The sequence below is a fragment of the Lampetra planeri genome, chromosome 20, assembly GCF_965212315.1.
Source record: "Lampetra planeri chromosome 20, kcLamPlan1.2.h2, whole genome shotgun sequence".
NCBI classification, from domain to species: domain Eukaryota; kingdom Metazoa; phylum Chordata; class Hyperoartia; order Petromyzontiformes; family Petromyzontidae; genus Lampetra; species Lampetra planeri.
Genome location: NC_136126.1, coordinates 2521023 through 2544944, shown reverse-complemented (window position 1 = coordinate 2544944; position 23922 = coordinate 2521023). Strand labels below are relative to the sequence as shown.

The window sequence follows — 23922 nt, the reverse complement described above, 5'->3', positions numbered from 1 at the left end:
CGATGCATAATCCGATATTTTTAATTCTCACAGCTGGAATTTGGCCAAATTAAGCGCAGCATCACATTGATTGAGATCGTTTTGCTATGCACTCATTGGTGGCCGCGCTGAGACCATCGATTCACTTTCACTCAAGAACCCGGTTGAGTTGCCCACGGGCTCAGCCGTACCAGCTCAGCTCTCTTCTTTGTATGTTGTCGACATGTTGGACTTCTTTCGCGCCGTACGTAGCCAATCGTGCTAATCGGAGGTGCAGCCCAGTCACGTGGCTTCAGGATGTTACTGTTTCGTTGCAAGTGCAATAAAACGTCCGTAGAAGTGCAGTTCGGTGGAAATGTAATGTAAGCAGCCCAAAGAAGAAATGCTCAACGCATTCCAATGGGCAGTACCCCCCCCCCCACACCGCCCTCAGTCTCGAAAATGAGACGATGCTTGCCACTCGAGTTCTCACCCGGTCAGCCAAATTCACTCGAAACTCAAATAACGCTTCTCTTAAGAGGGCCCATTGCCGAGACATTACCCCTTGCACCTTTGTTTCGCGTTCATGTACGGATAGGCTGAGCTTTTTGTTAGCTGTGCTCGTGCACCACCGCCACCGCTGCATCGCTACGGGGCGACACCGAGGGCCGTATTCTTCTCAGTCGCGGCTTGGCTCTGGCTAAGCCTCGAACACTCGAGGCTCAGCTCTGGCTTGAGCCGCTCCGGTGCTTTTGAATACGCGCGAGCGGCTCGGCCGTGGCTCGGCTCTGGCTGGCGTTGCTGGGACCGTGCTCAGAGTCGGCTCACGTTGAGTGCTTGGCTCAGAGCCGGCTCGCTGGAGCCGTAAACCAAGTCTAGGCTGAGCCGTGACTACGAACGTGGAGCTGAGCCTGGGTGCTGAGACTGATCACCATGGAGGGCATGACCTGTGCCTTGTCAAACAGCGGTTGTTCATCGACCCTCGGTGTGCGGTTTAATCAACACGCGTTCATGCGTACGCGTGTGTATGTGTGTGTGTGTCTGTGTGTGGGGAGCGGTCGTGCAACGGTAAGCGCGCTGCGCTTCGAACCCGACGACCCGAGATCGATTTGCCGCTCACGGCCCAACACCGGTGACGATGATCCAAACCGGTCCTGGGCCTCCCCTAGGTCGACTCAGCCTCAAATGAGTACCTGGTGCGGTGTGTAAACATCGCCACTGGGGAGACAAAGGCGGCCGGGCATGGTGCTGGCCACCAACCCCTTCGTGTACTGTTGCTGCCTTCATAGGCTTCTCGCTAGTGGCACTTGCCCCAACAGTCTGGCAAGGCTATACGGGGGACCTTCGTCTTTTTTGCGTGTGCTGTACAGGTGGTCGGCGGCGGCCCGATGGCTGTGGTGGCGAGTTTGGATAAGTTCGCGTTTCAGTTGGCCGACTCGCTGTCGTCCGAAAAGCTCAACATCACCCTCAGCGAGGAGAACATCGGTGAGGACCTCGCACGCGGCACCAACAGTTCGGGGCGGTGGCTCGGCGGGGCGAGAGGCGCGTTCGCCGATTCACGGTTCAAATCCCGCAGGCCGCTCTGGTTAATACTGCGGGCGAATTAATGATAAGATATCATGCTCACTCTCTCTGAAGCTGAACGAAATATGCGCGTAAAAAAAAAAATTCTAAATTATTATTACTTTTGGGTTTTTTTCGGTAAAGTCACGTAGGTAAAAAAGAAAATAAATAATAGAAATAATAATAGAAATAAAATAATAAATCACGACGTTTCGGAGGCAACACAAGTCTCCGTCATCAGGTGGGACCGTCACAGCTGAATTTACTGTATCAAGCTTCAAATCTAGAATAAATTATTTTTATATTTTAAGGTGCCAGCGTCCGTGCCGTGCCACGGTGATTGGAGGCGCCGTTGTGTTTGACGCTTTCAGATTTGCGCATTGAGCGCCTGGAGCTGGAGGGCGTGCGAGTGAGCGGAGTGGTCTTCAACCCCAGTGACGAAGCCGAAAGCCAGAGCAGCAACCAGATCGAGATACCCGCCGCAGAGGTTGAGAGATTGCTCTCCGCAGGTGCGGATCTCTCTCGCGCAGACCGCTCACATCGGTGTTCCTGTGTCGTTGTTTTGCGTGTGTGTGCTTCTGGGTGCTCACTAACGACACTTGCCCCCCGCAGGCTATTAAGGCTATTTGGGGGATCTTTGTCTTTGGTTTGTGTGGTCCTGGGGGAATAGCCGTGGTGTAGCGGTGAGCGCTACGAACCCGGCGACCCGAGTTCGATTGCCGCTCACGGCGCAACACCCGTGACGATTATTTGAACCGTTTCTGGGCCTACCCTAGGTCAATTTAGCCTCAAATGAGTGCCTGGTGTGGTGTGTAAACACCGCCACTGGGGAGACAAAGGCAGCGGGCGTCGTGCTGGTCACCCACCCCCTCGTGTGCCGTTGCGGCGTTCATAGGTGCTCACTAACAGCGCTTGCCCCAACAGTTTGTTAATGCTATAGAGGCATCTTTGTTGGTGGTGGTGGTGGTGTTCCAGTGCCTGCGCTAAGAAGCCAGTGACCTACATTCGATTCGCCGCCACGGTTCACATCGATGGCTATTTGTGTCAGAACCTTTCTGGGTCTACCCGAGGGTTAACTCAGCCTTAAACGAGTACCGGGTGTGGTGTGTGAACATTTTGCATTGGGGGAGACAATAGCGGCCGGGCGTGGTACTGGCGATGCTACTTCCTTGTGTGCCGTGCCAGCGTGAATAGGCGTCTGCTATCGGTGCCTGTCCCCAACAGTCTGGTTTATATGGGGAATGATTGTCGAGCATTGGTCCAACGTGGTCACGTATCGTTCTCACAATGCTAGTGCAGCCGGGTACGCAGTCCCTTTGAGCAGAATCAGAATATTTGTTTTGAAACTGGAGGAATCCGACAAGGTATGAAGCTATTTTTCACTGATGTCCAGTAACCTGCAACTCAGATTTCATCAGGGTAGGTGCAGGTGAGGACGTCAATCGCGGAGGTGGGGCGATGCAATCGACTGGCATGCTGTTTTGCCTGGTGGATTGTTGCATCTCAGAACCGCTGTGGATAGCGACAGCTTAGGGGAAGCCTTCGTACAGCAGTGATCCTTGGGGATGATGATGATGTTGTTGTTGTTGAATGTGTGTGCAACTAGGGCATGAAGCGCTTACCTTCATTCACGCTCATTACAGCAGCCTCCCGGCTCTACTTGGCTCTGACGCTGCCTTGCTTCAGTACAGCAGGGGGCCCGTGTTCCTCACCAAGGATGGCAGAACACGGTGAGTCTGCCTTAAAGGGTTCCCGCATTATAAAACCGAGTCGCGGGGGGAAAAATAGGAACAAATTAAAGTGTGTTTTTTGATTCACGAGTTCAACGCGATGTTTGTCAAATCAAAAATTCCGTTAAATGTCCAGGAGAGAGCAGAGAGTTCTGGGAACATCTGTCGTTTCATCTTCAACGCGATTACCCAGAGTTCTTGGCGGGGCCCCAACTGAGATCTCAACATCCGTGCAGTACACGCTGCATCATGTCACTCAGGTACGCCGCTCGCAAACGGCACGGACATCAACACCTGGGCATGAGAAAAGCAACGAAATCAAACACCATAATCCCATTGGCGTCATTCAATAAAGCAGTTATTCTCTCGTCTTGTTTCAGGCCGTGTCTCTAAAACCTGCGAAACCCATGTGTGTATTCTGGGATTTTAAGCCACAGTGAGTACCGATTGTCAACATACACCCTTGCTTCGTTCTGAACGTAAAAAAAAACTATAAAAATTTGAAGTGGCCACGTGGCTCGAATGTGAAGGGCGCCAAGCCGACACAGCTGAGAAGCTGGGTTCGAATTCAGGTTTCAGCCGTCTCTCAAGTGTGGTGAGTTAATGAGCTCAGCCGCCAAGTCACCAGTGAGAGTGTAAAACAACCCCATAATATTTAATTTTGTTGTGCACTTAATTTGGCCAAATTCCTCTGCTGAGAATTACAAATGTTGGTTCGATTGTCATACAAAGATTATCACTCCCAAGAGGAAGAGTGGGTGGACGAGAGGTCACTGGAAGACATCTGTGGCAGCTCTGTAATATCCACTTCCGTGAACGATTTCCCCAGATCTAAGTGTGCTCTTCGGACTTCATTTCTCACTGAATGTTTGGTCGGTCGCCAGTAGCCCTCAGTAGGCACCATGACTAGTAGCCACAGCCATAGCTAAAGGTATACATTACCGGATGCGGTGTGCCGTATAAGGAAATATCTGCTGGGTCGCTGACCCAGACAGATCGAGTTAAATTTAAGGCCCCGGTTGCACTGTGACTCAGGCTGCATTATTTCAGCTAGCAAGGCCTCATTGAGCTTAGCAGCTCTGTTACAAGGACAGTTACACGACATTGTAGTAACACAGAGTTACACAGAAATCCATATAGTTACATAGAAAGACGAATTCTTAGGGATCTATAGAGTTGCATAGAGACTCGGAGACCACAGCCCAAGACGGGCAGCAGTGGCGGCCGTTACCAAACATCGTAGGGTGGGAACGTACAAACTAACAAGAGCAAAAACCGCAATTATGTACAAGAAACCCATGCCACAGCTAAACTGAAAACAGCATAAACAACAGTGTTTTAATACAAATCTGAAAGACACACAGAGTGTCAGCCTGTTTTTGCGAATGATCCGAATGCAGACTTTCCTTGCCTCATGATATGATCGCCGATAGCACCATTGGGATGAAATTGTGGAAAAATCCTAATTAAGAAAAACGTAAACAAAACCCAAAACTCAGTGTTTTGTCATTCCGGGTGGCATGCGGCCATGCGAGTCGTGCATTTTGACGACTCATGGGATACCTTTTTTGCCGGTATCAAAACGTCTGCCATGGTATAGCTGTTCGCCCCGAGCTATAAATGCTCTGATACGTGCATAGTCTTTGTACTGCTCGTCTCTTGGCGTTCGCTGGCCTGACACTGGTGAGACGAGGCCATAAAGAACAAGGCCGTCTCTGGTGTAGGCCAATCAGTTTCGAAGGCAATGCACACATTATCAGAGCATGTCTTGTTTGCATGGTCACCACAACTATGTGTGGTTAATGCAGACCTTTCTTAACATCTTAACACCTACATTTTTATTTAAAGCTTTCGTGACTGCAGGGATTCATTTTCTTGGTTCTTTCGGTAAAGCCACGTAGAAGGTAAATAATGAAATAAAAATAAAATATTTTTTTATTAGTTTATAAAAAATATCTTTTTTTATTTTATTATTTCCCTTCTACGTGACGTAAAAGGGAAATAAAAAAAATAGGATTCTATTATTTTATTATTTCCCTTCTACGTGACTTTACCGAAAGAACCAAGAATATCTTAACACCTGTTTTATTTTTTTGTTATTTTCTTTGAACCTATCCACGTGACTTCACCGAAAGACCCAAGAATACGAATACCTGTTTCATTGCCAGCAATGGTAAAACCTATTATTAGTATTATTTCTTATATTTTGACGACTGTTCGCTGGCTGCCTTTCCAGGATGGGATCGGGGGGCGGCTGGTCAGACAAAGGCTGCAAGCTGATCCGCACCGGCACTGAATCCACATCGTGCTTTTGCAACCACACGACCAATTTCGCCGTGCTCCTGCAAGTGGTGGAGGTCGAGGTAAGACGGTGCACCTTCTACACAGGCGGGATCCGGTTTACGACGGTCCGATTTACATCACTTCCTGCCCGTATATAATACCGAGGGTTGCTACCTCAGGGACATTAAAAAAGACAATCCAGCACATGTCGCGAGGAAGAATAATATCGCACAATAGCAGTCGAAGGCAGAAGATGCATGTAAATGAGGCATCTTGAGCTGTGGATTATTATTATTATGCAAGTGACAATAAAAGCCGAGCTTTTAATGTTCCGGAAGACTCGTAGATTTCCCAGGACAGCTGCCTCGAAAAGGGGACGGTCTTTGGGAAAAATGAAAACAGGTGGCAACCTCATACAGCATGCATGGCCGGCGAGACACACGCCCCTCCACACCCAGCGCAGAGCCGTACCGGGAATGCAAGTTCAATTTTTCTTTCCAATGTTGTTACATTAATTTATTTTCAATTTGATATTTTGCTCCGTGGTTCACGAGTTCCTCTTTACTGCCGCTCTGCCTTCATCATCAGGCACGCGCTGACCTTCTAGAGCTCGCAATTTTTTTTATTTTAAATTTTCTATTTTGCACCGCGAGCTGTAACATCAAATGTCACCTTGCCGTTGCTAATTCAATGTACGCGGGATACATTTTATTTATTTATTATTGTTTATTATCACGTGTTATTTTTCACGGTGTTTGTTTGTAGTGGCTCAAACCCCCCCCCCCCCCCCCCCACGACATCATCGGATTATTATTTTTTTCTCCTATTTCTGTTGCATTGCGGAAAAAAAATCCGGCGTTTGATTTTCACGCCAGCAAAAGGTTTGACCAGTTACGGTTAAAAGGAAGAGCGACCTTTTCATCCTCATTGTTCCAATTTTTTGCCAATTTAAGCCGCAGTCTCTGCCATTCTGGTACTGGCGGAACCTTTGCCCATTCTATTTTGTATTTTTCAACAACAACAAAAGAGAGTCCACGGAATGAAGGCGATCGGGATGCCCATGTGAAAATATAAGTGCCTAGAGCTGTGATCTAGGAGACGAGAGGGAAATACGAAGGACTGGAGGCAGGAACATTCAGAGAGAAGTAAGAGGAGGAAGGAAGAGAGACGAGTGGCTGGCAGTGAGTACCCAGCGGGGTTAACGGATCACGGATCAGATCAACGACGAATCATCACAAGCAGAGCAAATTTTACACTACATCATCATCATCACTATCCAGAGCCGGCCCTAGACCGTTGGGGGCCCTAAGCAAAATTTGGTTGCAGGCCCCTTTGATGTATGATTTTTTTCACCCACTAGCTAGCAGTGACTCTAGGGGGCCCTCTGCTGGCCACGGGGCCCTTTGCAATTGCAAGGGTCGCTTAGTGGCTGGGCCGGCTCTGTCACTATCCATGGGCAGATAGCCCGTAGGTTGTCATTCGTTTCCACTTTCCTCCGCCTTGTGCGGTGGTGGAAATTTAAGTACATGCGACGCACACCACAACGGCACTTTTCAGAACGATTCCTTTGCCTACACGGCATAATTTCCACGGAGGGGAATGGCAGCTAACGCAGGCTGCCCGGACAAACAGGTTTAATATCTTCTTGGTTCATTCGGTAAAGTCACGTAGAAGGGAAATAATAAAATAATAATAAAAAAACATAATAAAATAATTCTCACAACGTTTCGGCCACAACGCAAGCAGCCGTCCTCAGGTGAAGAATATGTCTGTCACATGAGGACGGCTGCTTGCGTTGTGGCCGAAGCGTCGTGAGAATTATTTTATTATGTTTTATTTTCATTATTTTATTATTTCCCTTCTACGTGACCTTACCGAAAGAACCAAGAAGATGAATCCCTGCAGTCACGAAAGCTTTAAATCGAAAGGTTTAATATCGCGACTTGTAAAAATTCCGTTTCCACCACCGCCTAACAGGCCACGTGCGAACCCTGTGCAACAAAGAGCCCCATGGATGGAACCTCTGCCAATGCTGCACCGGGCAGTCGGCCAGCCACTGCCCATTTGCAGCCCTATGACCAAATCATGCGCGGCCATTCACTCCGCGACAGGTTTATCGCGAGCATTTATTGGCACCCGGGCTGAGATCATTGAGAGAGCTTCGATTTATATGCCCTGTCCGCCTTGCAGGAGGCAATGTTCGCATTTTTTGGCACGTGCTTTGAAGCGAGGCCCACGGAGGAACCCGGTTCACAGATTGCCAGGAGCTCACGACGTCCCAAACAGCATTTCATTGCGGCGATGATAATAATAATAATAACAAAAATTGTACATAAAATATCATCGTAAAAATCCACCGTGAGATTCGACACGCTGCGGCGGCGGTCCGCTCGCGCGATTGACCGCGGCCCCTTTGACTCGGCTGTAAAACGGCGTGATTCTGTCTCAGCTGACGAATGTGCAGCTCATTGTTTCTCTGCGCACTTTCTTTGAATGAACAAACTTCCCCCCCCCCCCGCCCTAAGTTCCCACTGCTCAGCCTTCAGCGTGACAAGCTTTTACAGCCTCCCGTGATATACGCACAAATCATTCTCTTAAAACACAACAAGAGAGCGCTATACGGTTTGGATTTATACAGCGGCGGCGGAGGCAGCAGTGCGGGCTGTGACGTGGACCTTCGGTAGCGCCGCTCGTTGCTAGAGGTTCGCGGTTCGACCCCGGCAGGCCGCCCTGGCTAATGCCGCGTGGTGTATATCAAGCGTAAACTACACGGCGTCTGCTTCACTCGCGGTGGGCGTTAAAGGTCCCGTGGCGGCATTCGAAAAGAACGTAAGCCATCGTGTGCCAGTGTCGTTGTGCACATTTTTTTTTATCTACCTGTAAATTATTCAATTGGGATTACACGTCGCAACATCACCCCCTGCTTTGAAATTACTCCACACTGTGTCTGTGTAACATAGCGCTTGGGTGACATCCCTGCGTGACAAGGAGGGCATGAGTACCAAATGTAATAAGTTATAATTATTACAAAAATGCAACTTTATCGGAGCATGTTGCTTACAGAAAATTATATTTAGGCTTCATATGGAAAATGGGTCTGAATGTGTGTCGGTTTATTTTTGTATTTGAATAAATAAAGGCAGTCAGTCATAGGAAGAGCAATCGGCCATGAGGGCAGCAGAAGAGAATGAGCGACGTCCCACTGAACAAAGGCCGAGTGGAGGTCTCGAGAGAAGGCGTTTATTTCTGGAGCAGAGATCATGTGGAGGGGAGTTGAGTGAGATGAGAGGAGAGAGGTAGGAGAGTGCATGGAGGGGGAGTTGAGTGAGATGAGAAGGGAGAGGTATGAGAGTGCGTGGAGGGGAGTAGAGTGAGATGAGAGGGAAGAGGTAGGAGAGTGCGTGGAGGGGAGTAGAGTGAGATGAGAAGGGAGAGGTAGGAGAGTGCGTGGAGGGGAGTTGAGTGAGATGAGAGGAGAGAGGTAGGAGAGTGCGTGGAGGGGAGTAGAGTGAGATGAGAAGGGAGAGGTAGGAGAGTGCGTGGAGGGAGTAGAGTGAGATGAGAGGGAAGAGGTAGGAGAGTGCGTGGAGGGGAGTAGAGTGAGATGAGAAGGGAGAGGTAGGAGAGTGCGTGGAGGGGAGTAGAGTGAGATGAGAAGGGAGAGGTAGGAGAGTGCATGGAGGGGGAGTAGAGTGAGATGAGAAGGGAGAGGTATGAGAGTGCGTGGAGGGGAGTAGAGTGAGATGATAGGAAAGAGGTATGAGAGTGCGTGGAGGGGAGTAGAGTGGGGTGAGATCGGAGTGGTGTGCAGGGGCGACTCCCTGGGTATTCTCGGGAGTGGGTGAGTGTGGTCGTGACTCTGCGTGAGATAAAAGCGCTCCCCTGTGCCCCCCCCCCCCCATCTAGCGGACAGACGCCGAGGAGGACATCCTCAACGTGCTCACCTTCGTCGGGTCCGGAGCCTCGCTCTGCGCTCTCGTCGTCACCCTAACGCTCTTCGTCGTGCTCGAGTGAGACGCCTTTTTGTGTACACCCACTCGCTCGCTCGCCCGCCTCCTCGCTACAACCATGGTCACTGTTACAACAGCACACTCACTCACCTGCTCACCCCACTGGTAGTCACAACAGCACACTCACTCACCTGCTCACCACACTGGTAGTCACAGCAACACACTCACTCAAGCAAATCACCGCACGTTGTGCATCCAGTCCACGTGTTTATTTTACAGACGTACGAGCCGGCTTGTTTCAGCAAAGTTACAAAACCCCCAGACTTTGATGTGCAAACGCACGTGGAACAGAGCCACGCTGTCAGGGCAGCGATCACCCCCACCCCTCACTCTTGGTCTCTTATTCGAGACTCACGGGCCTCGATGTTTTGCCAAAACTCAGCTGCCTGCCCAAGTTTCGATGAAAGCGTCGTGGCAATCTGCAGCGGACGCAGGATTTAATTTATGTTTAACCAACGATGCCGTGTGTTTTTTTAAAGCCAAGTTTATAGGGTCCGTGCCATTGTTTTTTTCCCCGACTGCTGAATATTACTCACAGCAGACATTAATGTTTAGCAAAATTGCGGCAATTATAATATTATATATATACCATGACTTAAAGCTTTCGTGACTGCAGGAATTAATATTTTTGGGTCTTTCGGTAAAGTCACATCTGAAGACGAACGCTTGTGTTGCGATCGAAACGTCGTCGTTTTTAAATCCTTTATATTAAGTTCACTTGCTTGCTTGCTTGTGCGCTTACGACCGTGCAAATCTTTCGGTCGTTTTTTAACCCACTTCCCGTGATCCAATCGAGCTGACATTTTGCACACAGACTCGTTGTGCGTGACAATTTATTTTCGTGAAAAATTGTTTCCAAAATTTTCCACTTTTTAGGAAAAAAAAATGTCATATTTAATTTAAAATACCAATGTGATATAAATGAAACTATTACTCAAGAAAAACAGAAATGAATAATAAAATAAAACCGATGCCACGCATATAAAGGATTTATAGTGAAAAACTTTGTTTTTACGGGTTAATTTTTTGTTATTTTCTTTGAACCTATCTACGTGACTTTACCGAAAGACCCAATAATATATATACCATTTTCAGAATATCTGGGGAAAATGTACACAGGAAAGATATTTTTTTTACCTAACCACAGCCATGTGGCGAATCGGCTCACGCAGAAAATTCTACCGCACAAGTTTTTAGTTTTTGTTACAATTGGTAATTAGAAAATAAAACATCGAATTCTCGGTTCGTCATTAAATTATTCAGATATCAATTCAGAACCCGTTTCCAAGTTCAACGCTTTTCAACGGGGTTTCGTTTTTGTTTCATAGACAAGGCACTGCAAACAGCGGTCTGCGATTACACGAGTCAGTCTTTCCTACTCTGGCTCGCTACCTGCTCTGAAAGAACGGCCATCTCCCCCCAAAACAAAAAATTTGAATAAATGAACTAGATTCATAAGGTGACCTTCAACAATGGATCTCATAGGGCCATGCGTATAACGGAGGAGAATCGGTGAGAAGTAATCGGGGAGAGAAAGTCTTAAAGAGACGAGATAGAGAACGAGAGAGAGAAGGGGATTTGTTAATTCTAGATTTGAAGCTTTCGTGACTGCAAGGATTCATATTCTTAGGTTTTTTCGGTAAAGTTACAGGTGGTCGGGTCTTATGCCGGCGTTGAAAAGTCTCCGTTTGACTGCAAGTTCTGAACCTGTGTGGCAAGGGGATTCACAAACAGTCGTGAAGTCGAGTTCATTATAAATGCTGACGAGCCGTGGCCGAGTTGTTCGCTCGCTGCGCTGTGAGCTCAATGGACCGAGTTCCATTCCCAGCCGTGGCGCTTTGAGATTTACTGCATGAGAGGAATGGTACAAATAATTGCAATAGTACATAATAAACTATTATGATGATGATGATGAGAACAATAGTAGCGAGTCATATCTGAACCGATGCTTTCCCACCTCGTACCCCACTCCACCAACTTGCACCGACCAGCATGGTGAAGTTATGGTCAACCAGAATGGTGAAGTAATGGTCAACCAGCATGGTGAAGTATGGTCAACCAGCATGGTGAAGTATGGTCAACCAGCATGGTGAAGTTATGGTCAACCAGCATGGTCAAGTATGGTCAACCAGCATGGTGAAGTATGGTCAACCAGCATGGTGAAGTATGGTCAACCAGCATGGTGAAGTATGGTCAACTAGCATGGTGAAGTTATGGTCAACCAGCATGGTGAAGTATGGTCAACCAGCATGGTGAAGTTATGGTCAACCAGCATGGTGAAGTATGGTCAACCAGCATGGTGAAGTTATGGTAAACCAGCATGGTGAAATTATGGTCAACCAGCATGGTGAAGTATGGTCAACCAGCATGGTGAAGTTATGGTCAACCAGCATGGTGAAGTATGGTCAACCAGCATGGTGAAGTTATGGTCAACCAGCATGGTGAAGTTATGGTCAACCAGCATGGTGGTGAAGTTATGGTCAACCAGCATGGTGAAGTATGGTCAACCAGCATGGTGAAGTTATGGTCAACCAGCATGGTGAAGTTATGGTCAACCAGCATGGTGAAGTTATGGTCAACCAGCATGGTGAAGTATGGTCAAGCAGCATGGTGAAGTTATGGTCAACCAGCATGGTGAAGTATGGTCAACCAGCATGGTGAAGTTATGGTCAACCAGCATGGTGAAGTATGGTCAACCAGCATGGTGAAGTATGGTCAACCAGCATGGTGAAGTATGGTCAATCAGCATGGTGAAGTATAGTCAACCAGCATGGTGAAGTTATGGTCAACCAGCATGGTGAAGTATGGTCAACCAGCATGGTGAAGTATGGTCAACCAGCATGGTGAAGTTATGGTCAACCAGCATGGTGAAGTATGGTCAACCAGCATGGTGAAGTATGGTCAACCAGCATGGTGAAGTATGGTCAACCAGCATGGTGAAGTAAGGTCAACCAGCATGGTGAAGTTATGGTCAACCAGCATGGTGAAGTATGGTCAACCAGCATGGTGAAGTATGGTCAACCAGCATGGTGAAGTATGGTCAATCAGCATGGTGAAGTATGGTCACCCAGCATGGTGAAGTATGGTCAACCAGCATGGTGAAGTTATGGTCAACCAGCATGGTGAAGTATGGTCAATCAGCATGGTGAAGTTATGGTCAACCAGCATGGTGAAGTATGGTCAATCAGCATGGTGAAGTATGGTCACCCAGCATGGTGAAGTATGGTCAACCAGCATGGTGAAGTTATGGTCAACCAGCATGGTGAAGTTATGGTCAACCAGCATGGTGAAGTTATGGTCAACCAGCATGGTGAAGTATGGTCAATCAGCATGGTGAAGTATGGTCAACCAGCATGGTGAAGTATGGTCAATCAGCATGGTGAAGTATGGTCAACCAGCATGGTGAAGTATGGTCAACCAGCATGGTGAAGTATGGTCAACCAGCATGGTGAAGTATGGTCAACCAGCATGGTGAAGTTATGGTCAACCAGCATGGTGAAGTTATGGTCAACCAGCATGGTGAATTATGGTCAACCAGCATGGTGAAGTATGGTCAACCAGCATGGTGAAGTATGGTCAACCAGCATGGTGAAGTATGGTCAACCAGCATGGTGAAGTTATGGTCAACCAGCATGGTGAAGTATGGTCAACCAGCATGGTGAAGTATGGTCAACCAGCATGGTGAAGTATGGTCAACCAGCATGGTGAAGTTATGGTCAACCAGCATGGTGAAGTTATGGTCAACCAGCATGGTGAAGTATGGTCAACCAGCATGGTGAAGTATGGTCAACCAGCATGGTGAAGTTATGGTCAACCAGCATGGTGAAGTATGATCAACCAGCATGGTGAAGTAATGGTCAACCAGCATGGTGAAGTATGGTCAACCAGCATGGTCAAGTATGGTCAACCAGCATGGTGAAGTTATGGTCAACCAGCATGGTGAAGTTATGGTCAACCAGCATGGTGAAGTTATGGTCAACCAGCATGGTGAAGTATGGTCAACCAGCATGGTGAAGTATGGTCAACCAGCATGGTGAAGTTATGGTCAACCAGCATGGTCAAGTATGGTCAACCAGCATGGTGAAGTTATGGTCAACCAGCATGGTGAAGTATGGTCAACCAGCATGGTCAAGTATGGTCAACCAGCATGGTGAAGTTATGGTCAACCAGCATGGTGAAGTATGGTCAACCAGCATGGTGAAGTATGGTCAACCAGCATGGTGAAGTATGGTCAACCAGCATGGTGACGTATGGTCAACCAGCATGGTGAAGTTATGGTCAACCAGCATGGTGAAGTATGGTCAACCAGCATGGTGAAGTATGGTCAACCAGCATGGTGAAGTTATGGTCAACCAGCATGGTGAAGTATGGTCAACCAGCATGGTGACGTATGGTCAAGCAGCGTCCGTGACCGGCGGAGTGTCGGGAGAGCTTCATCTAGCAGCGGATTGACAAAGGGCTGTCATTTTGTTTAGTGATTTCCCGAGTTGGCTAACCAGATACTTTATTTGAATGAGACAAATGATGTGTAGAATGTTTATATTTGGTCAATTGCACTACTGCAAAATGTAGCCACATTTTTGTCATGAAATCTGTTTAATAATTACATTTGAATAACTATAAGGTTTAGCCCTCTGACAATCCACTGCTGGATGAAGCCCTCTGCACCACGTGTAGACCTGGGCGGTTGGGGTTGTTTGACCATACTTCACCAAGCAGGTCAGTACAGGTTTGGTGAAAGTTGGGGGGGACGTGGGGGGAGGGGGAGAGACTCAGATATCACTCGGCTTAGCACTGATGTTAACCATTGAGCGGGAATCGAACTCAGGTTCAGAATCAGAGGATGTATTCATACTGGAGGAATCCGATGAGCTATGAAGCTCTTCTTCACAGATGTCCAGTAGGGGGGTGGGGGGGGGTAAAAGCGTTACAACAACAATCATTGAGCCACGGTTCGCCCAGGCTCATAGCGTGGCGTGCTCATCGTTGCGGCCTCTCGCTCCAACCCAAAACCTGTCTTCGACAAAAACGCGTCTAAAAGTGTCGAAATCTTCAACGTGTTTCCGTCGGATCTCCCTCGGTGTGTTCTATGCGCCGTGGCTGTGCGCAGCATCCCCAAGTCCGACCGGACGTCCATCCACAAGAACCTCTTCCTCGCGCTGACCGCAGCTCAGATCGTGCTGCTGTGCAGTGGCTCCACCACCACCAACAGGGTAGGTCTCACAACTGACACCTTTTTTTTTACAAGGAGGCATGTTTGCATTGACCACAATACATGCGGCCCTGATTACACCCGATTTGTTGCCAGATAAGAGGGTTAAAAACAATTATCATATTTTGCTACTGGCAAAGGAGGTTCCAATGGTGAGGGTATACGTACCCTCCGTGCTTCGAGCCGAGTCGCGAGAATTCAATTCCTGGCCAAGGCTGCCATCGGTAATGATTATAATAATGATCTTGACTCAAAGCTTTCGTGACTGCAGGAATTCATATTCGTTTGGGGCTTTCGGTAAAGCCACGTGACTTTACCGAAAGACCCAAAGAATATGATAATGATGTACACTTCTAAAGCGCCTTTCACCCTGAGATGAGAAGGCGCTGGACAAAACGCACAAATACAAAGATCCCCCGTATAGCCTTAACAAGTTGTTGGGGCAAGTGCTGTCAGTGAGCAATTATGAAGGCCAGAACGGCAAAACGAGGGGGTGGTTGGCCAACGCCGCACCTGGACACTTTAACTCCCAAGTGGTGAAGTTTTTATACACCGCACCAACTACTCATTCGAGGTTGAGTCGACCTAGAGGAGACCCAGGACTGGTTCAGATAATCGTTACCGGTGTTGGCCGTGAGCAGGAATCGAACTCGGGTAGCGGGGTTCGTAGCGCAGCGCTCCACACACACACGTGTGCAGGCTCACGCCAATTACATCCAACCCGAAAATAAAGTAGCGAATGATATCTGAACCGGCCCTGATTACACCCCCTTCCCCACTCGTCCCCTTCCCCTCTCCCAATCTCACGAAGTCACACTGACCAGCGTGGTGAAGTATGGTCAAACATCCTCCACGACCAACATGGTGTGTGGGGGGGGGGGGTTCATCCAACAGTGGATTCACAAAGGGAGCTGTAGAATTAATTCACCTGCACCACCTCCACCTCCACCTCCACCACCACCTCCACCTCCACCTCCACCACCACCTCCACCTCCACCACCACCTCCACCTCCACCTCCACCTCCACCACCACCTCCACCTCCACCACCACCTCCACCACCACCTCCACCTCCACCTCCACCTCCACCACCACCTCCACCTCCACCTCCACCACCACCTCCACCTCCACCTCCACCACCACCTCCACCTCCACCTCCACCACCACCTCCACCTCCACCACCACCTCCACCTCCACCTCCACCACCACCTCCACCTCCACCTCCACCTCCACCACCACCTCCACCTCCACCACCACCTCCACCTAGAAGACCGGTTGGTTGTACGACGCAAGTCCCGTTAGCGGGGGGGGGGGTTAAGAGGGGGCTGAGCCCCCCCCTACCCCCACCCCCCTTCAACCACCCCCGTTCCAAATTCTCAAAGTCAATAAAAAAAATGTTGCTGCGAAATCTACGAGCACCAGCGGCGTTTTATTTTGCTTTAGCCCTTTGGTTACACAGACACACGCACACACACACACATGGTGGGGCGGGGGGGTGAGAGAGCTAGAGACCAATGCACGGTAGATAAAGGCAGATCGTATCGTTACTCATTCTGTTTAGCTTTCAAATTAGTTTAGCTGTTTGTTTAACATTGACTGTGCCTTGCCGTGCCCCCCCACCAACCCCCGCCTTTAAACAGGGTCACGGCTATGCAGCTGGGGGGAGGGGAGGGGGGCGAGAAATCCGCTGGAGCCTACCCCACTAAAAATCCCCTGCGGGCGAAGGGGGAATAGATGGACATTGATTTCCCAGCCTCACTCTGAAGCCCTCATAGCCCGAGTCTCAAGACTAGGTTTTCTTTTAGGATGGGTCTTGGCCTCCGACTGGGATGTTCGTCCACCAGTCCCATTGGCGACGGGAGTTTGGAGGAGAGAACCCCCCAGATGACCCCCCCGGAGAACCCCCCCAGAGAATGGGCGCGCTGCCCTACACGAGGGGGAGACACTCGGGGCTTGCGTCTCCGTAGCTCACAGCTCGCAGCCCCACGACCACAACGCCTGGCATGCCCTCGTAGTGGTGGTGGTGGTGGTGGTCACTCAAACAATTACGAACCGGGCTCAGCTCTGCTGAGCACCTGCAGATCCAATATAAATCGGGCAAATTTAGGGTTCATAGGCTTGAGGCATAAAAAGTATGCATTATTAACAAGCACCTTCTTTTGATTTAAAGCTTTCGTGACTGCAGGGATTCATATTCTTGGTTCTTTCGGTAAAGTCACGTAGAAGGGAAATAATAATAAAAATCGCGCAGACGAGATAGATTATTTCCCTTCTACGTGACTTTACCGAAAGCATCAAGAATAAGAACCTTCTTTTACGATTAAAATCCACGTAGATTCCTACCTTTCTCGTTCAGGACAGACAGCTCACGCAGTGGCAGGATGCTGCAGTTGAGGCGATTGAGTGGGGGGGGGGGCTGCAGGCAGGAAATTTGGACCTGGGTCGCCTTTGTGTGTTAATCCAATCGTGCGTACTATCACCATCGGCTACAGCGCCCCACACACACAGTAGACGCTGCATTTTGTCGACTTAACATCTGCATCGTCACACCCCCCACTGCCCAGTTATCAAGTCAGTTACCCCCCTCAATTGTCAAATGGTGGTATTTCCCACAGCGAGTAGTCCTGCCATCCTCCCTCCACTCCCCGCCCGGCTCAGGGCTTCCTTCCGTCTCGTCACGGGGGACGGACGGGCAGCAGCTGTGGGGAAATGCGACCTTCCCGAAGGTCACCAATTACCTGCGACATTTAAAGAGCATCGGGCCAACGTTGTTGCAGGGGCGAGACGGTGCAATCGTAGCGGGCTTACCCACGCGGGATAACAAGGACAAATGTGCAGCTTGAGAAGTCCCCGGGACGTGTAACGCTGGGAGCCTTAATGTTTTATTATTATTATTATTGTAGTACGGTGGCTCTCTGCTTTAATGCAGACAGCGGGCTGGGGGTTGGGTGGGTCCCAGGTGAGAGAAATTGACTTGTTAACGAATCTTCTATGGTACAGAACTGGTTCAGAAATTACTCATCACCATTGGCTGATGTTCGCTGTGACAGAGGATTTGAACTCGCGTTGGCTGGGGTTCGTAGCATTGTGCGCTCGTGCCTGAGTCACCTCTCCACCCTCTACTTGTGATTCACTGTGTAACAAAAAATTTTAACATTTTTGTTCCTGGGTAGTAAGTGTTATTTCCTAATTCGTGAAAGTGATTTACAGTATAATCGTACATCTCCAAAAACTACTCACTTCTAAATCTTTTGCAGGAATTGTTGTATTACTTTAGTATAAATACATGTAAATTTTGATTCATATGTTTTTTTTCTGCCTTTATGCGAACGGTAAAAGACACAAATTCGCCCGTTTTCTCATTAAAAATAGGTACATTTCAAAATATCACTGTCCTGTTCACAAAAGCAAAGTTTGTGGGGAATAATAGCCATTCTCTATACATTTTAAGCATGAGCAATTACGAAATAACACTTCCTACCCAGGAACAAAAATTGTGTTACATCGTGATTTATTGGTCGTGGCTCAGGGTAAATAAACTGCAAGGTGACTTTCAGTCACGCACTTGCGTCTCGCACGCTCTGCATTCAACCACTGGCAATGAACAAACATTCTCGCTGAGAATGTTTGTTTGAAATCAAAGGCGACGTTGGGCATCTGCTGGGCGGATCGTTGTTGCATCGAATGGAGCGTGAGAGGCAGCGGCTTGCGGAGGCCTTCATCCAACAGTAGATCGACCACGGCTGATAATGATGGTTAACGATGGAGATAATGAGAGTGGTTACAGCGAGCATCTTACAATCATAAACTTGCAAGTTCAATTCCCGGTAGGAATGCGACTCAGCCTTTAATCTCTCCGGGGGTAGATAAACTAAGAGCCACTTTGTAAGAAGTCCAAAAGTACAGTTTGTCTTATGAATTGACTCACCCCCAATCACAGAAATATCGATTTTTTTTTTTGCCACTGCCTGAGCTGTAAAACAGAAATGAGAATTCTTCCACTCACACCCACCCCCAATCTGAGTGGTAAAAATGCTTTCACGAGATTTGTGCACGTGAGCGTGTAAGTACTGTGAGCGGCAATGCAGTGGTTAGTGTACTGCACTACGAACCCGGCGAACCGAGTCCGATTCCGTCTCCCGGCCACCATCGATGACAAACACCTGAACCATTCCTGGGCCTCTCCCGTATCCACTCAGCCCTAAATGAGTACCTGGTTCGGTGTGCAAACATGACCATTGGGGAGACAAAAGCGGCCCCGGTGTGGTGCTGGCCACCCACCCATACACCTTTCCATTATGATCCTTAATAGGTTCTTGGTAACGACACTTGCCCTAACAGTCTGTGAAAGGCTACAACAGGGGGATATGTGTATTGTGTGTGTGCCGCTTATGACCACCAACACCAGTGACGATTATCTGAACCGGTCCTGGGCCTCCTCTAGGTCGACTCAGCCTCAAACATCGCCACTCAGGAGACAAATTCGTCCGGGCGTGATGTTGACCACCCACCCCCGTCATGTGCCGTGCTGTCCTTCGTAGCTGCTACTCGCTAACAGCACTTGCCCCAACAGTCTAAAGTCTAAACTAAAAACTTAACAAACTATTGTTTTACCAGGTCAGGTCCAGTGAGCTAAAAAGCTTATTTTCATAGGAGACCTGGCCACAAATGATAGCTCAACGTAGTGGCTTATCACGTGGACATTTATAGCAATCAAATACTGGAAATGCACGTTTCTAAACGTGGAGAGAAAAACCAAAGGACCCGGAGAAAAATCTATGCGACCACGGGGAGAACACGCAAACTCGAAATATATAGCAGGCGTCAAGGGTTCGGGATCTAACTCACGACCTCCTGCATACCGGCCGAGGTAGTTAACATCTCTTAGCCACATGCAAACTCTAAATATACAGCAGGCGTCAGGGTCGGGATCGAACTCACGCCCTCCTGCATACCGGGCGAGGTAGTTAACATCTCCTAGCCACCGCGGCTACACGGGTGACCTGTGCCTCTGCGCGTGCCGCTGCCTTCCCTTCTGGCTGTAGGTGGCGTGCACGGCTGTGACGGCTCTGCTCCATCTCTTCTTCATGGCCGCGTTCATGTGGATGCTGGTGGAGGGGCTCCTCCTGTGGAGCAAAGTGGTCACGGTGAACCTGAGCGAGGAGAGCCGCATGAAGCACTACTACCTCATCGGCTGGGGTGAGCCTGGGCCAAAAACGACCACGACCCCAACCCACCCACCGCATTAGTCGACGGCATCGACAAACGTCGCCTCGTTATTTCTTTAACTCTTAAAAACTATAAACTATTTTTTTTGACTAGGTAAGGCCCACTGAGCTGTATAGTTCCTTTATAGAAGCGACCTGGCCACAATTGATAGCTCACCGATGTGGCTTATCGTGTGGAAAGTTATAGCAACCTAATACTCTTCAACGCACATCGATGATAAATGTGGCGAGGAGAACCGGTGAACGCGGATAAAAAGCCACGCGACCACGGGGGAGAGAGAACACGCAAACTTAAAATGTACAGGTGTCAGGGTCGGGATGGGGATCGAACCCACCACCTCCTGAGTACCAAGCGAGGGAGTTAACGTCTTGCTACCGCGGCACTCGGTGAATTCAGAATTCTGATTAACTCTTTTTTAATTATGACCGCTTGGATCTTGTCCTGACGATGCTTTAAAGCAAAACGTCGTATCTTATTGCTACACTTGGTTGCGAAAATCCTTCTTTAGCTTAACGGTTGAGTGAGCGGAAACTATAATAGACCACGTGACAATTTAATTTGCGATGGCGAGCGCACTGTGTGCCATGAACGTGGTAGCTTGAGTTCCATTCATGGCCACAACTCACAACAGGTGCAAGTGATATCCGAACCGGTCCTTGGGTGATCCACTCTTCACCAAAGCCGCAATGACCAGCGTGGTGAAGTATGGTCACACAACCCCCGACACCCAATACATTGTGGGTAGCCACTCGTGCAGCAAAGGGCTTTACTCACACAAGTTAATATCGGTGACTGGCTTAATAATGATAATTGTTTTTTTACCCTTTTATCTGGCAACAAAACGACACCTTTTTTACAAGGAGTCATGTTTGCATTGACCACAATACCTGCGGTCGGAATGCAAACAAAAAGCACAACTCTGATAATGTATGCACTGTCCTTGAAATTGATTGGTTCACACCCGAGACAGCTTTACTTAGCGCCTAGTCTCACGAAAAATAAAAAGGTGTCAGTTTTGTTGCCAGATAAAAGGGTAAAAAACCAATTATCATATTTTTCAACTGGCAAAGGAGGTTCCAATGATGGCTTAATAATGTTAGCAGAATCGGTGTGTGCAGTTCTCGTTACAAACATTCCAGCGGGTTCTTTGATAAAAAAAAATCAATCATACGTCACAAGAATAAAAATATATAATCCGCAAATGTTTTAAAAGGATACCATGAAGAGTGCAAAAGACATCGAGACAGCCTATACCGGTACATTCTGAAGCTCTCCTGAAAGCCCGTCAACTGGAACGCACGCGATCATGTTTTTCATTCTCAGCATATATTGATTTTTGTGTGTGTGTGTGTGCGCGCTATTAAAACACACACTCCACACTCACGGGCAGAGTAATTGGAAACACGCCCCAGCGCATTCCGTCTGTCCCGGCAAGAGTACGGAGGGGATTGACTCGGAAAACGCCGCGATTGAACGGCACGGGGGGGGGGGGGGGGCTGGTGGTGGGGCTGGTGGTGGTGGGGGGACATTAAGTGTCAAAACCCCGAGCACCTTTCGGATAACCCCAATCTTAGCGGCGCACTCACGCCCTCCCCTCGTCGCACGCGGCGCAGGTCAAGTGCTCTGCATATAGATGAGGTGATTGCGGAAGGTCAAGGATCCACCAACTGTAGACTCCCTTCATAGACTCCCAAATAAAATTTTACAGCGAGAAAAAAAAAATAGAACCGCCCGCTACCGAGTTGTGTTTGCTCGGTGGCGTACGGGACGCGGGCCGAATGTGAGGCAGGAGGGGAAGAAGGGGGTTGTGACGAGTCGGTCGAGAGAATCACGTGGATCCACTGCCGCGTCGACTACTGGCGGATTACTCTTTGGTTCTTTCGGTAAAGTCACGTAGAAAGAAAAAATAAGTAAAATAATAGCATGCGACGTTTCGATTGCAACACAAGCAATCGTCATCAGGTACAAATGAAAGAGAAAACAAACCTAGTAAACTTGGAAATATAATGCGATACAACACAGAGAGTCGGCTAACATAACAGTCAACACCCTACCTGGTTGAATTCGTTCTTCCAAAGATTGCTAAATTTGAGAGAGACAAAACACAGACACGGAGACACACAAACAGACACATAAGCAGAGAGATATAACACAGATACACACAGAGAGAGACACACAGGCACACAGAGAAACAACGCCTCTGTGTCGAGGCCTTAAATAGAGAAAGAGGGGGGCAGAGAGAGGCGGGGGGGGTAGAGAAATTAGCATGTCAATGAGAGATTTGGAGCTTTCGTGACTGCAGGAAATACTACAACACGAGGACACAGAGAGAGAGAGAGAAACACACTTAATCAAACAAACTTAGCAAAATTTTGAAATGCAATGCAATGCAACACAAAGAGTCGATCAACACACAATTAACGCATAGCCTGGTTGATTACGTTCTTCCAAAGCTTGCTAAATTAGAAGTTAAGTGTGACATTTTTGAGAGAGAGAGACAAGACACAGACACGGAGACACAAAGACAGACACACAAGCGGATTGTTTGACCATACTTCACCGCGCTCGTTTGTGCCGGTTTGGTGAAAGGTGGGGGGGGGGGCGGGGGGGGGGGCACCATCCCCACCCAGGAACGGATTGTGTATCTTGCCCCATTAGCACGGTTGGCTACGTGCGGTGCGAAAGAAGTTCGACACACGTGATACCTGAGGGTCGCCACCTGTACTGGTTTCTCCCAGAATCCTCTACTTTTCCAGGTAGCCGCTTTCCTGGGCTATCTGTCAGTTTTCCCGGGACATTAAAAACACAAATCCCAGTTATTGTCAGCCGCGTGATAACACACCGTTCAAGACGAGGTACTCGCACACTCCATTATCCTTTCCATGATATTTGCCCGGTGTGTTTGTCACTCTACGGACGTCAGCCGTCGGGTATCGAATCTCGGGGTCACCGTGGTTCGTACCACGACGGCGGTACCGGTCACCGCATCATCGTTCAGACCCAGAGTAATACAACTGAGCCTTTTTGTATAATTCACTCATTTACATGGACGTTTGATCCAACATAAACACAAATCCCCAACCCCCAGTGTTGTTGCAGTCGTCGTTAAGCCATCCCCGCTCCGCCGTGATTCTTTCCAACGCCTTCCCCCTGCTGGCGGAGCTTATTAGTTACTTGCAGCTGTCAACAACAACAACAAACACACCACCTCAAGGAGAACCACAAATCCCAACGACCTCTTCTCTCCTTTCCTCACACCACGCGTCATTGGGGATTAACAGGCACCCCCGCCCCCCCCACCTCGTGCTGGGTCACGCGTGGCACACGCGTGTCGGTGTCAGAGCGTGCACGTGTTCGTAGCGGACGGTCAGGGAAGGTTTCGTTCCCTCCTTTTTTTTTGTTGCACCGGTGGAGACTTTCGTTTTTTTTCTCCTTGTTTTGGAAAATCCTCCCCCCACCTTATCTTCGCCCCCAGTCCCTCTCGCCGTGACGTCGGCTGTTGGTGATTCCTCGCGCAGTGCGCGGCCGCTGCGCTTTGCTGCCCGATGCTGTAGCTCAGAGACACCCACGTAGTCTTATATACATACTTTACGGTGTATGCCACGGTGGCGAGATGTTAACTACCTCGCCTGGTACACAGGAGGTCGTGGGTTCGATCCCGACCCTGACGCCTGCTGCGTATTTGGAGCTTGCTTGTTCTCCCCGTGGTCGCGTGGAATTTTCTCCAGTTCATTTCACACCTGGAAACATCCGTATAAAATATTTGGCTGCTATACATTTCCACATGATAAACAAGTGCATTGAACTTTCATTTGTGGTCAGGTGGCTTCTGAGAAATAACTAAATAGCACAGTGGTAAAATAAAAAAAATAGTTTAATAGTTTTTTTTATATGGATAGGGATCGCCCAGAATTTGTTTTAGACATGGCTAATATTTTG

The 23922-nt window shown here is 48.6% G+C and overlaps 1 protein-coding gene across 1 annotated transcript in view; it reads left to right on the top strand.

Moving 5' to 3' along the window:
• ADGRD2 (adhesion G protein-coupled receptor D2) overlaps positions 1-23922 on the top strand; it is a 79696-nt gene that overhangs the window by 14455 nt on the left and 41319 nt on the right. Inside the window, exons 9-17 of the mRNA XM_078603670.1 lie at positions 1329-1443; positions 1893-2030; positions 3128-3251; positions 3388-3511; positions 3632-3687; positions 5488-5614; positions 9441-9544; positions 14655-14757; positions 19800-19953. Of these exons, the coding sequence (XP_078459796.1) occupies positions 1329-1443; positions 1893-2030; positions 3128-3251; positions 3388-3511; positions 3632-3687; positions 5488-5614; positions 9441-9544; positions 14655-14757; positions 19800-19953 (1045 nt within the window). The remainder of the gene's footprint in view (positions 1-1328; positions 1444-1892; positions 2031-3127; positions 3252-3387; positions 3512-3631; positions 3688-5487; positions 5615-9440; positions 9545-14654; positions 14758-19799; positions 19954-23922) is intronic.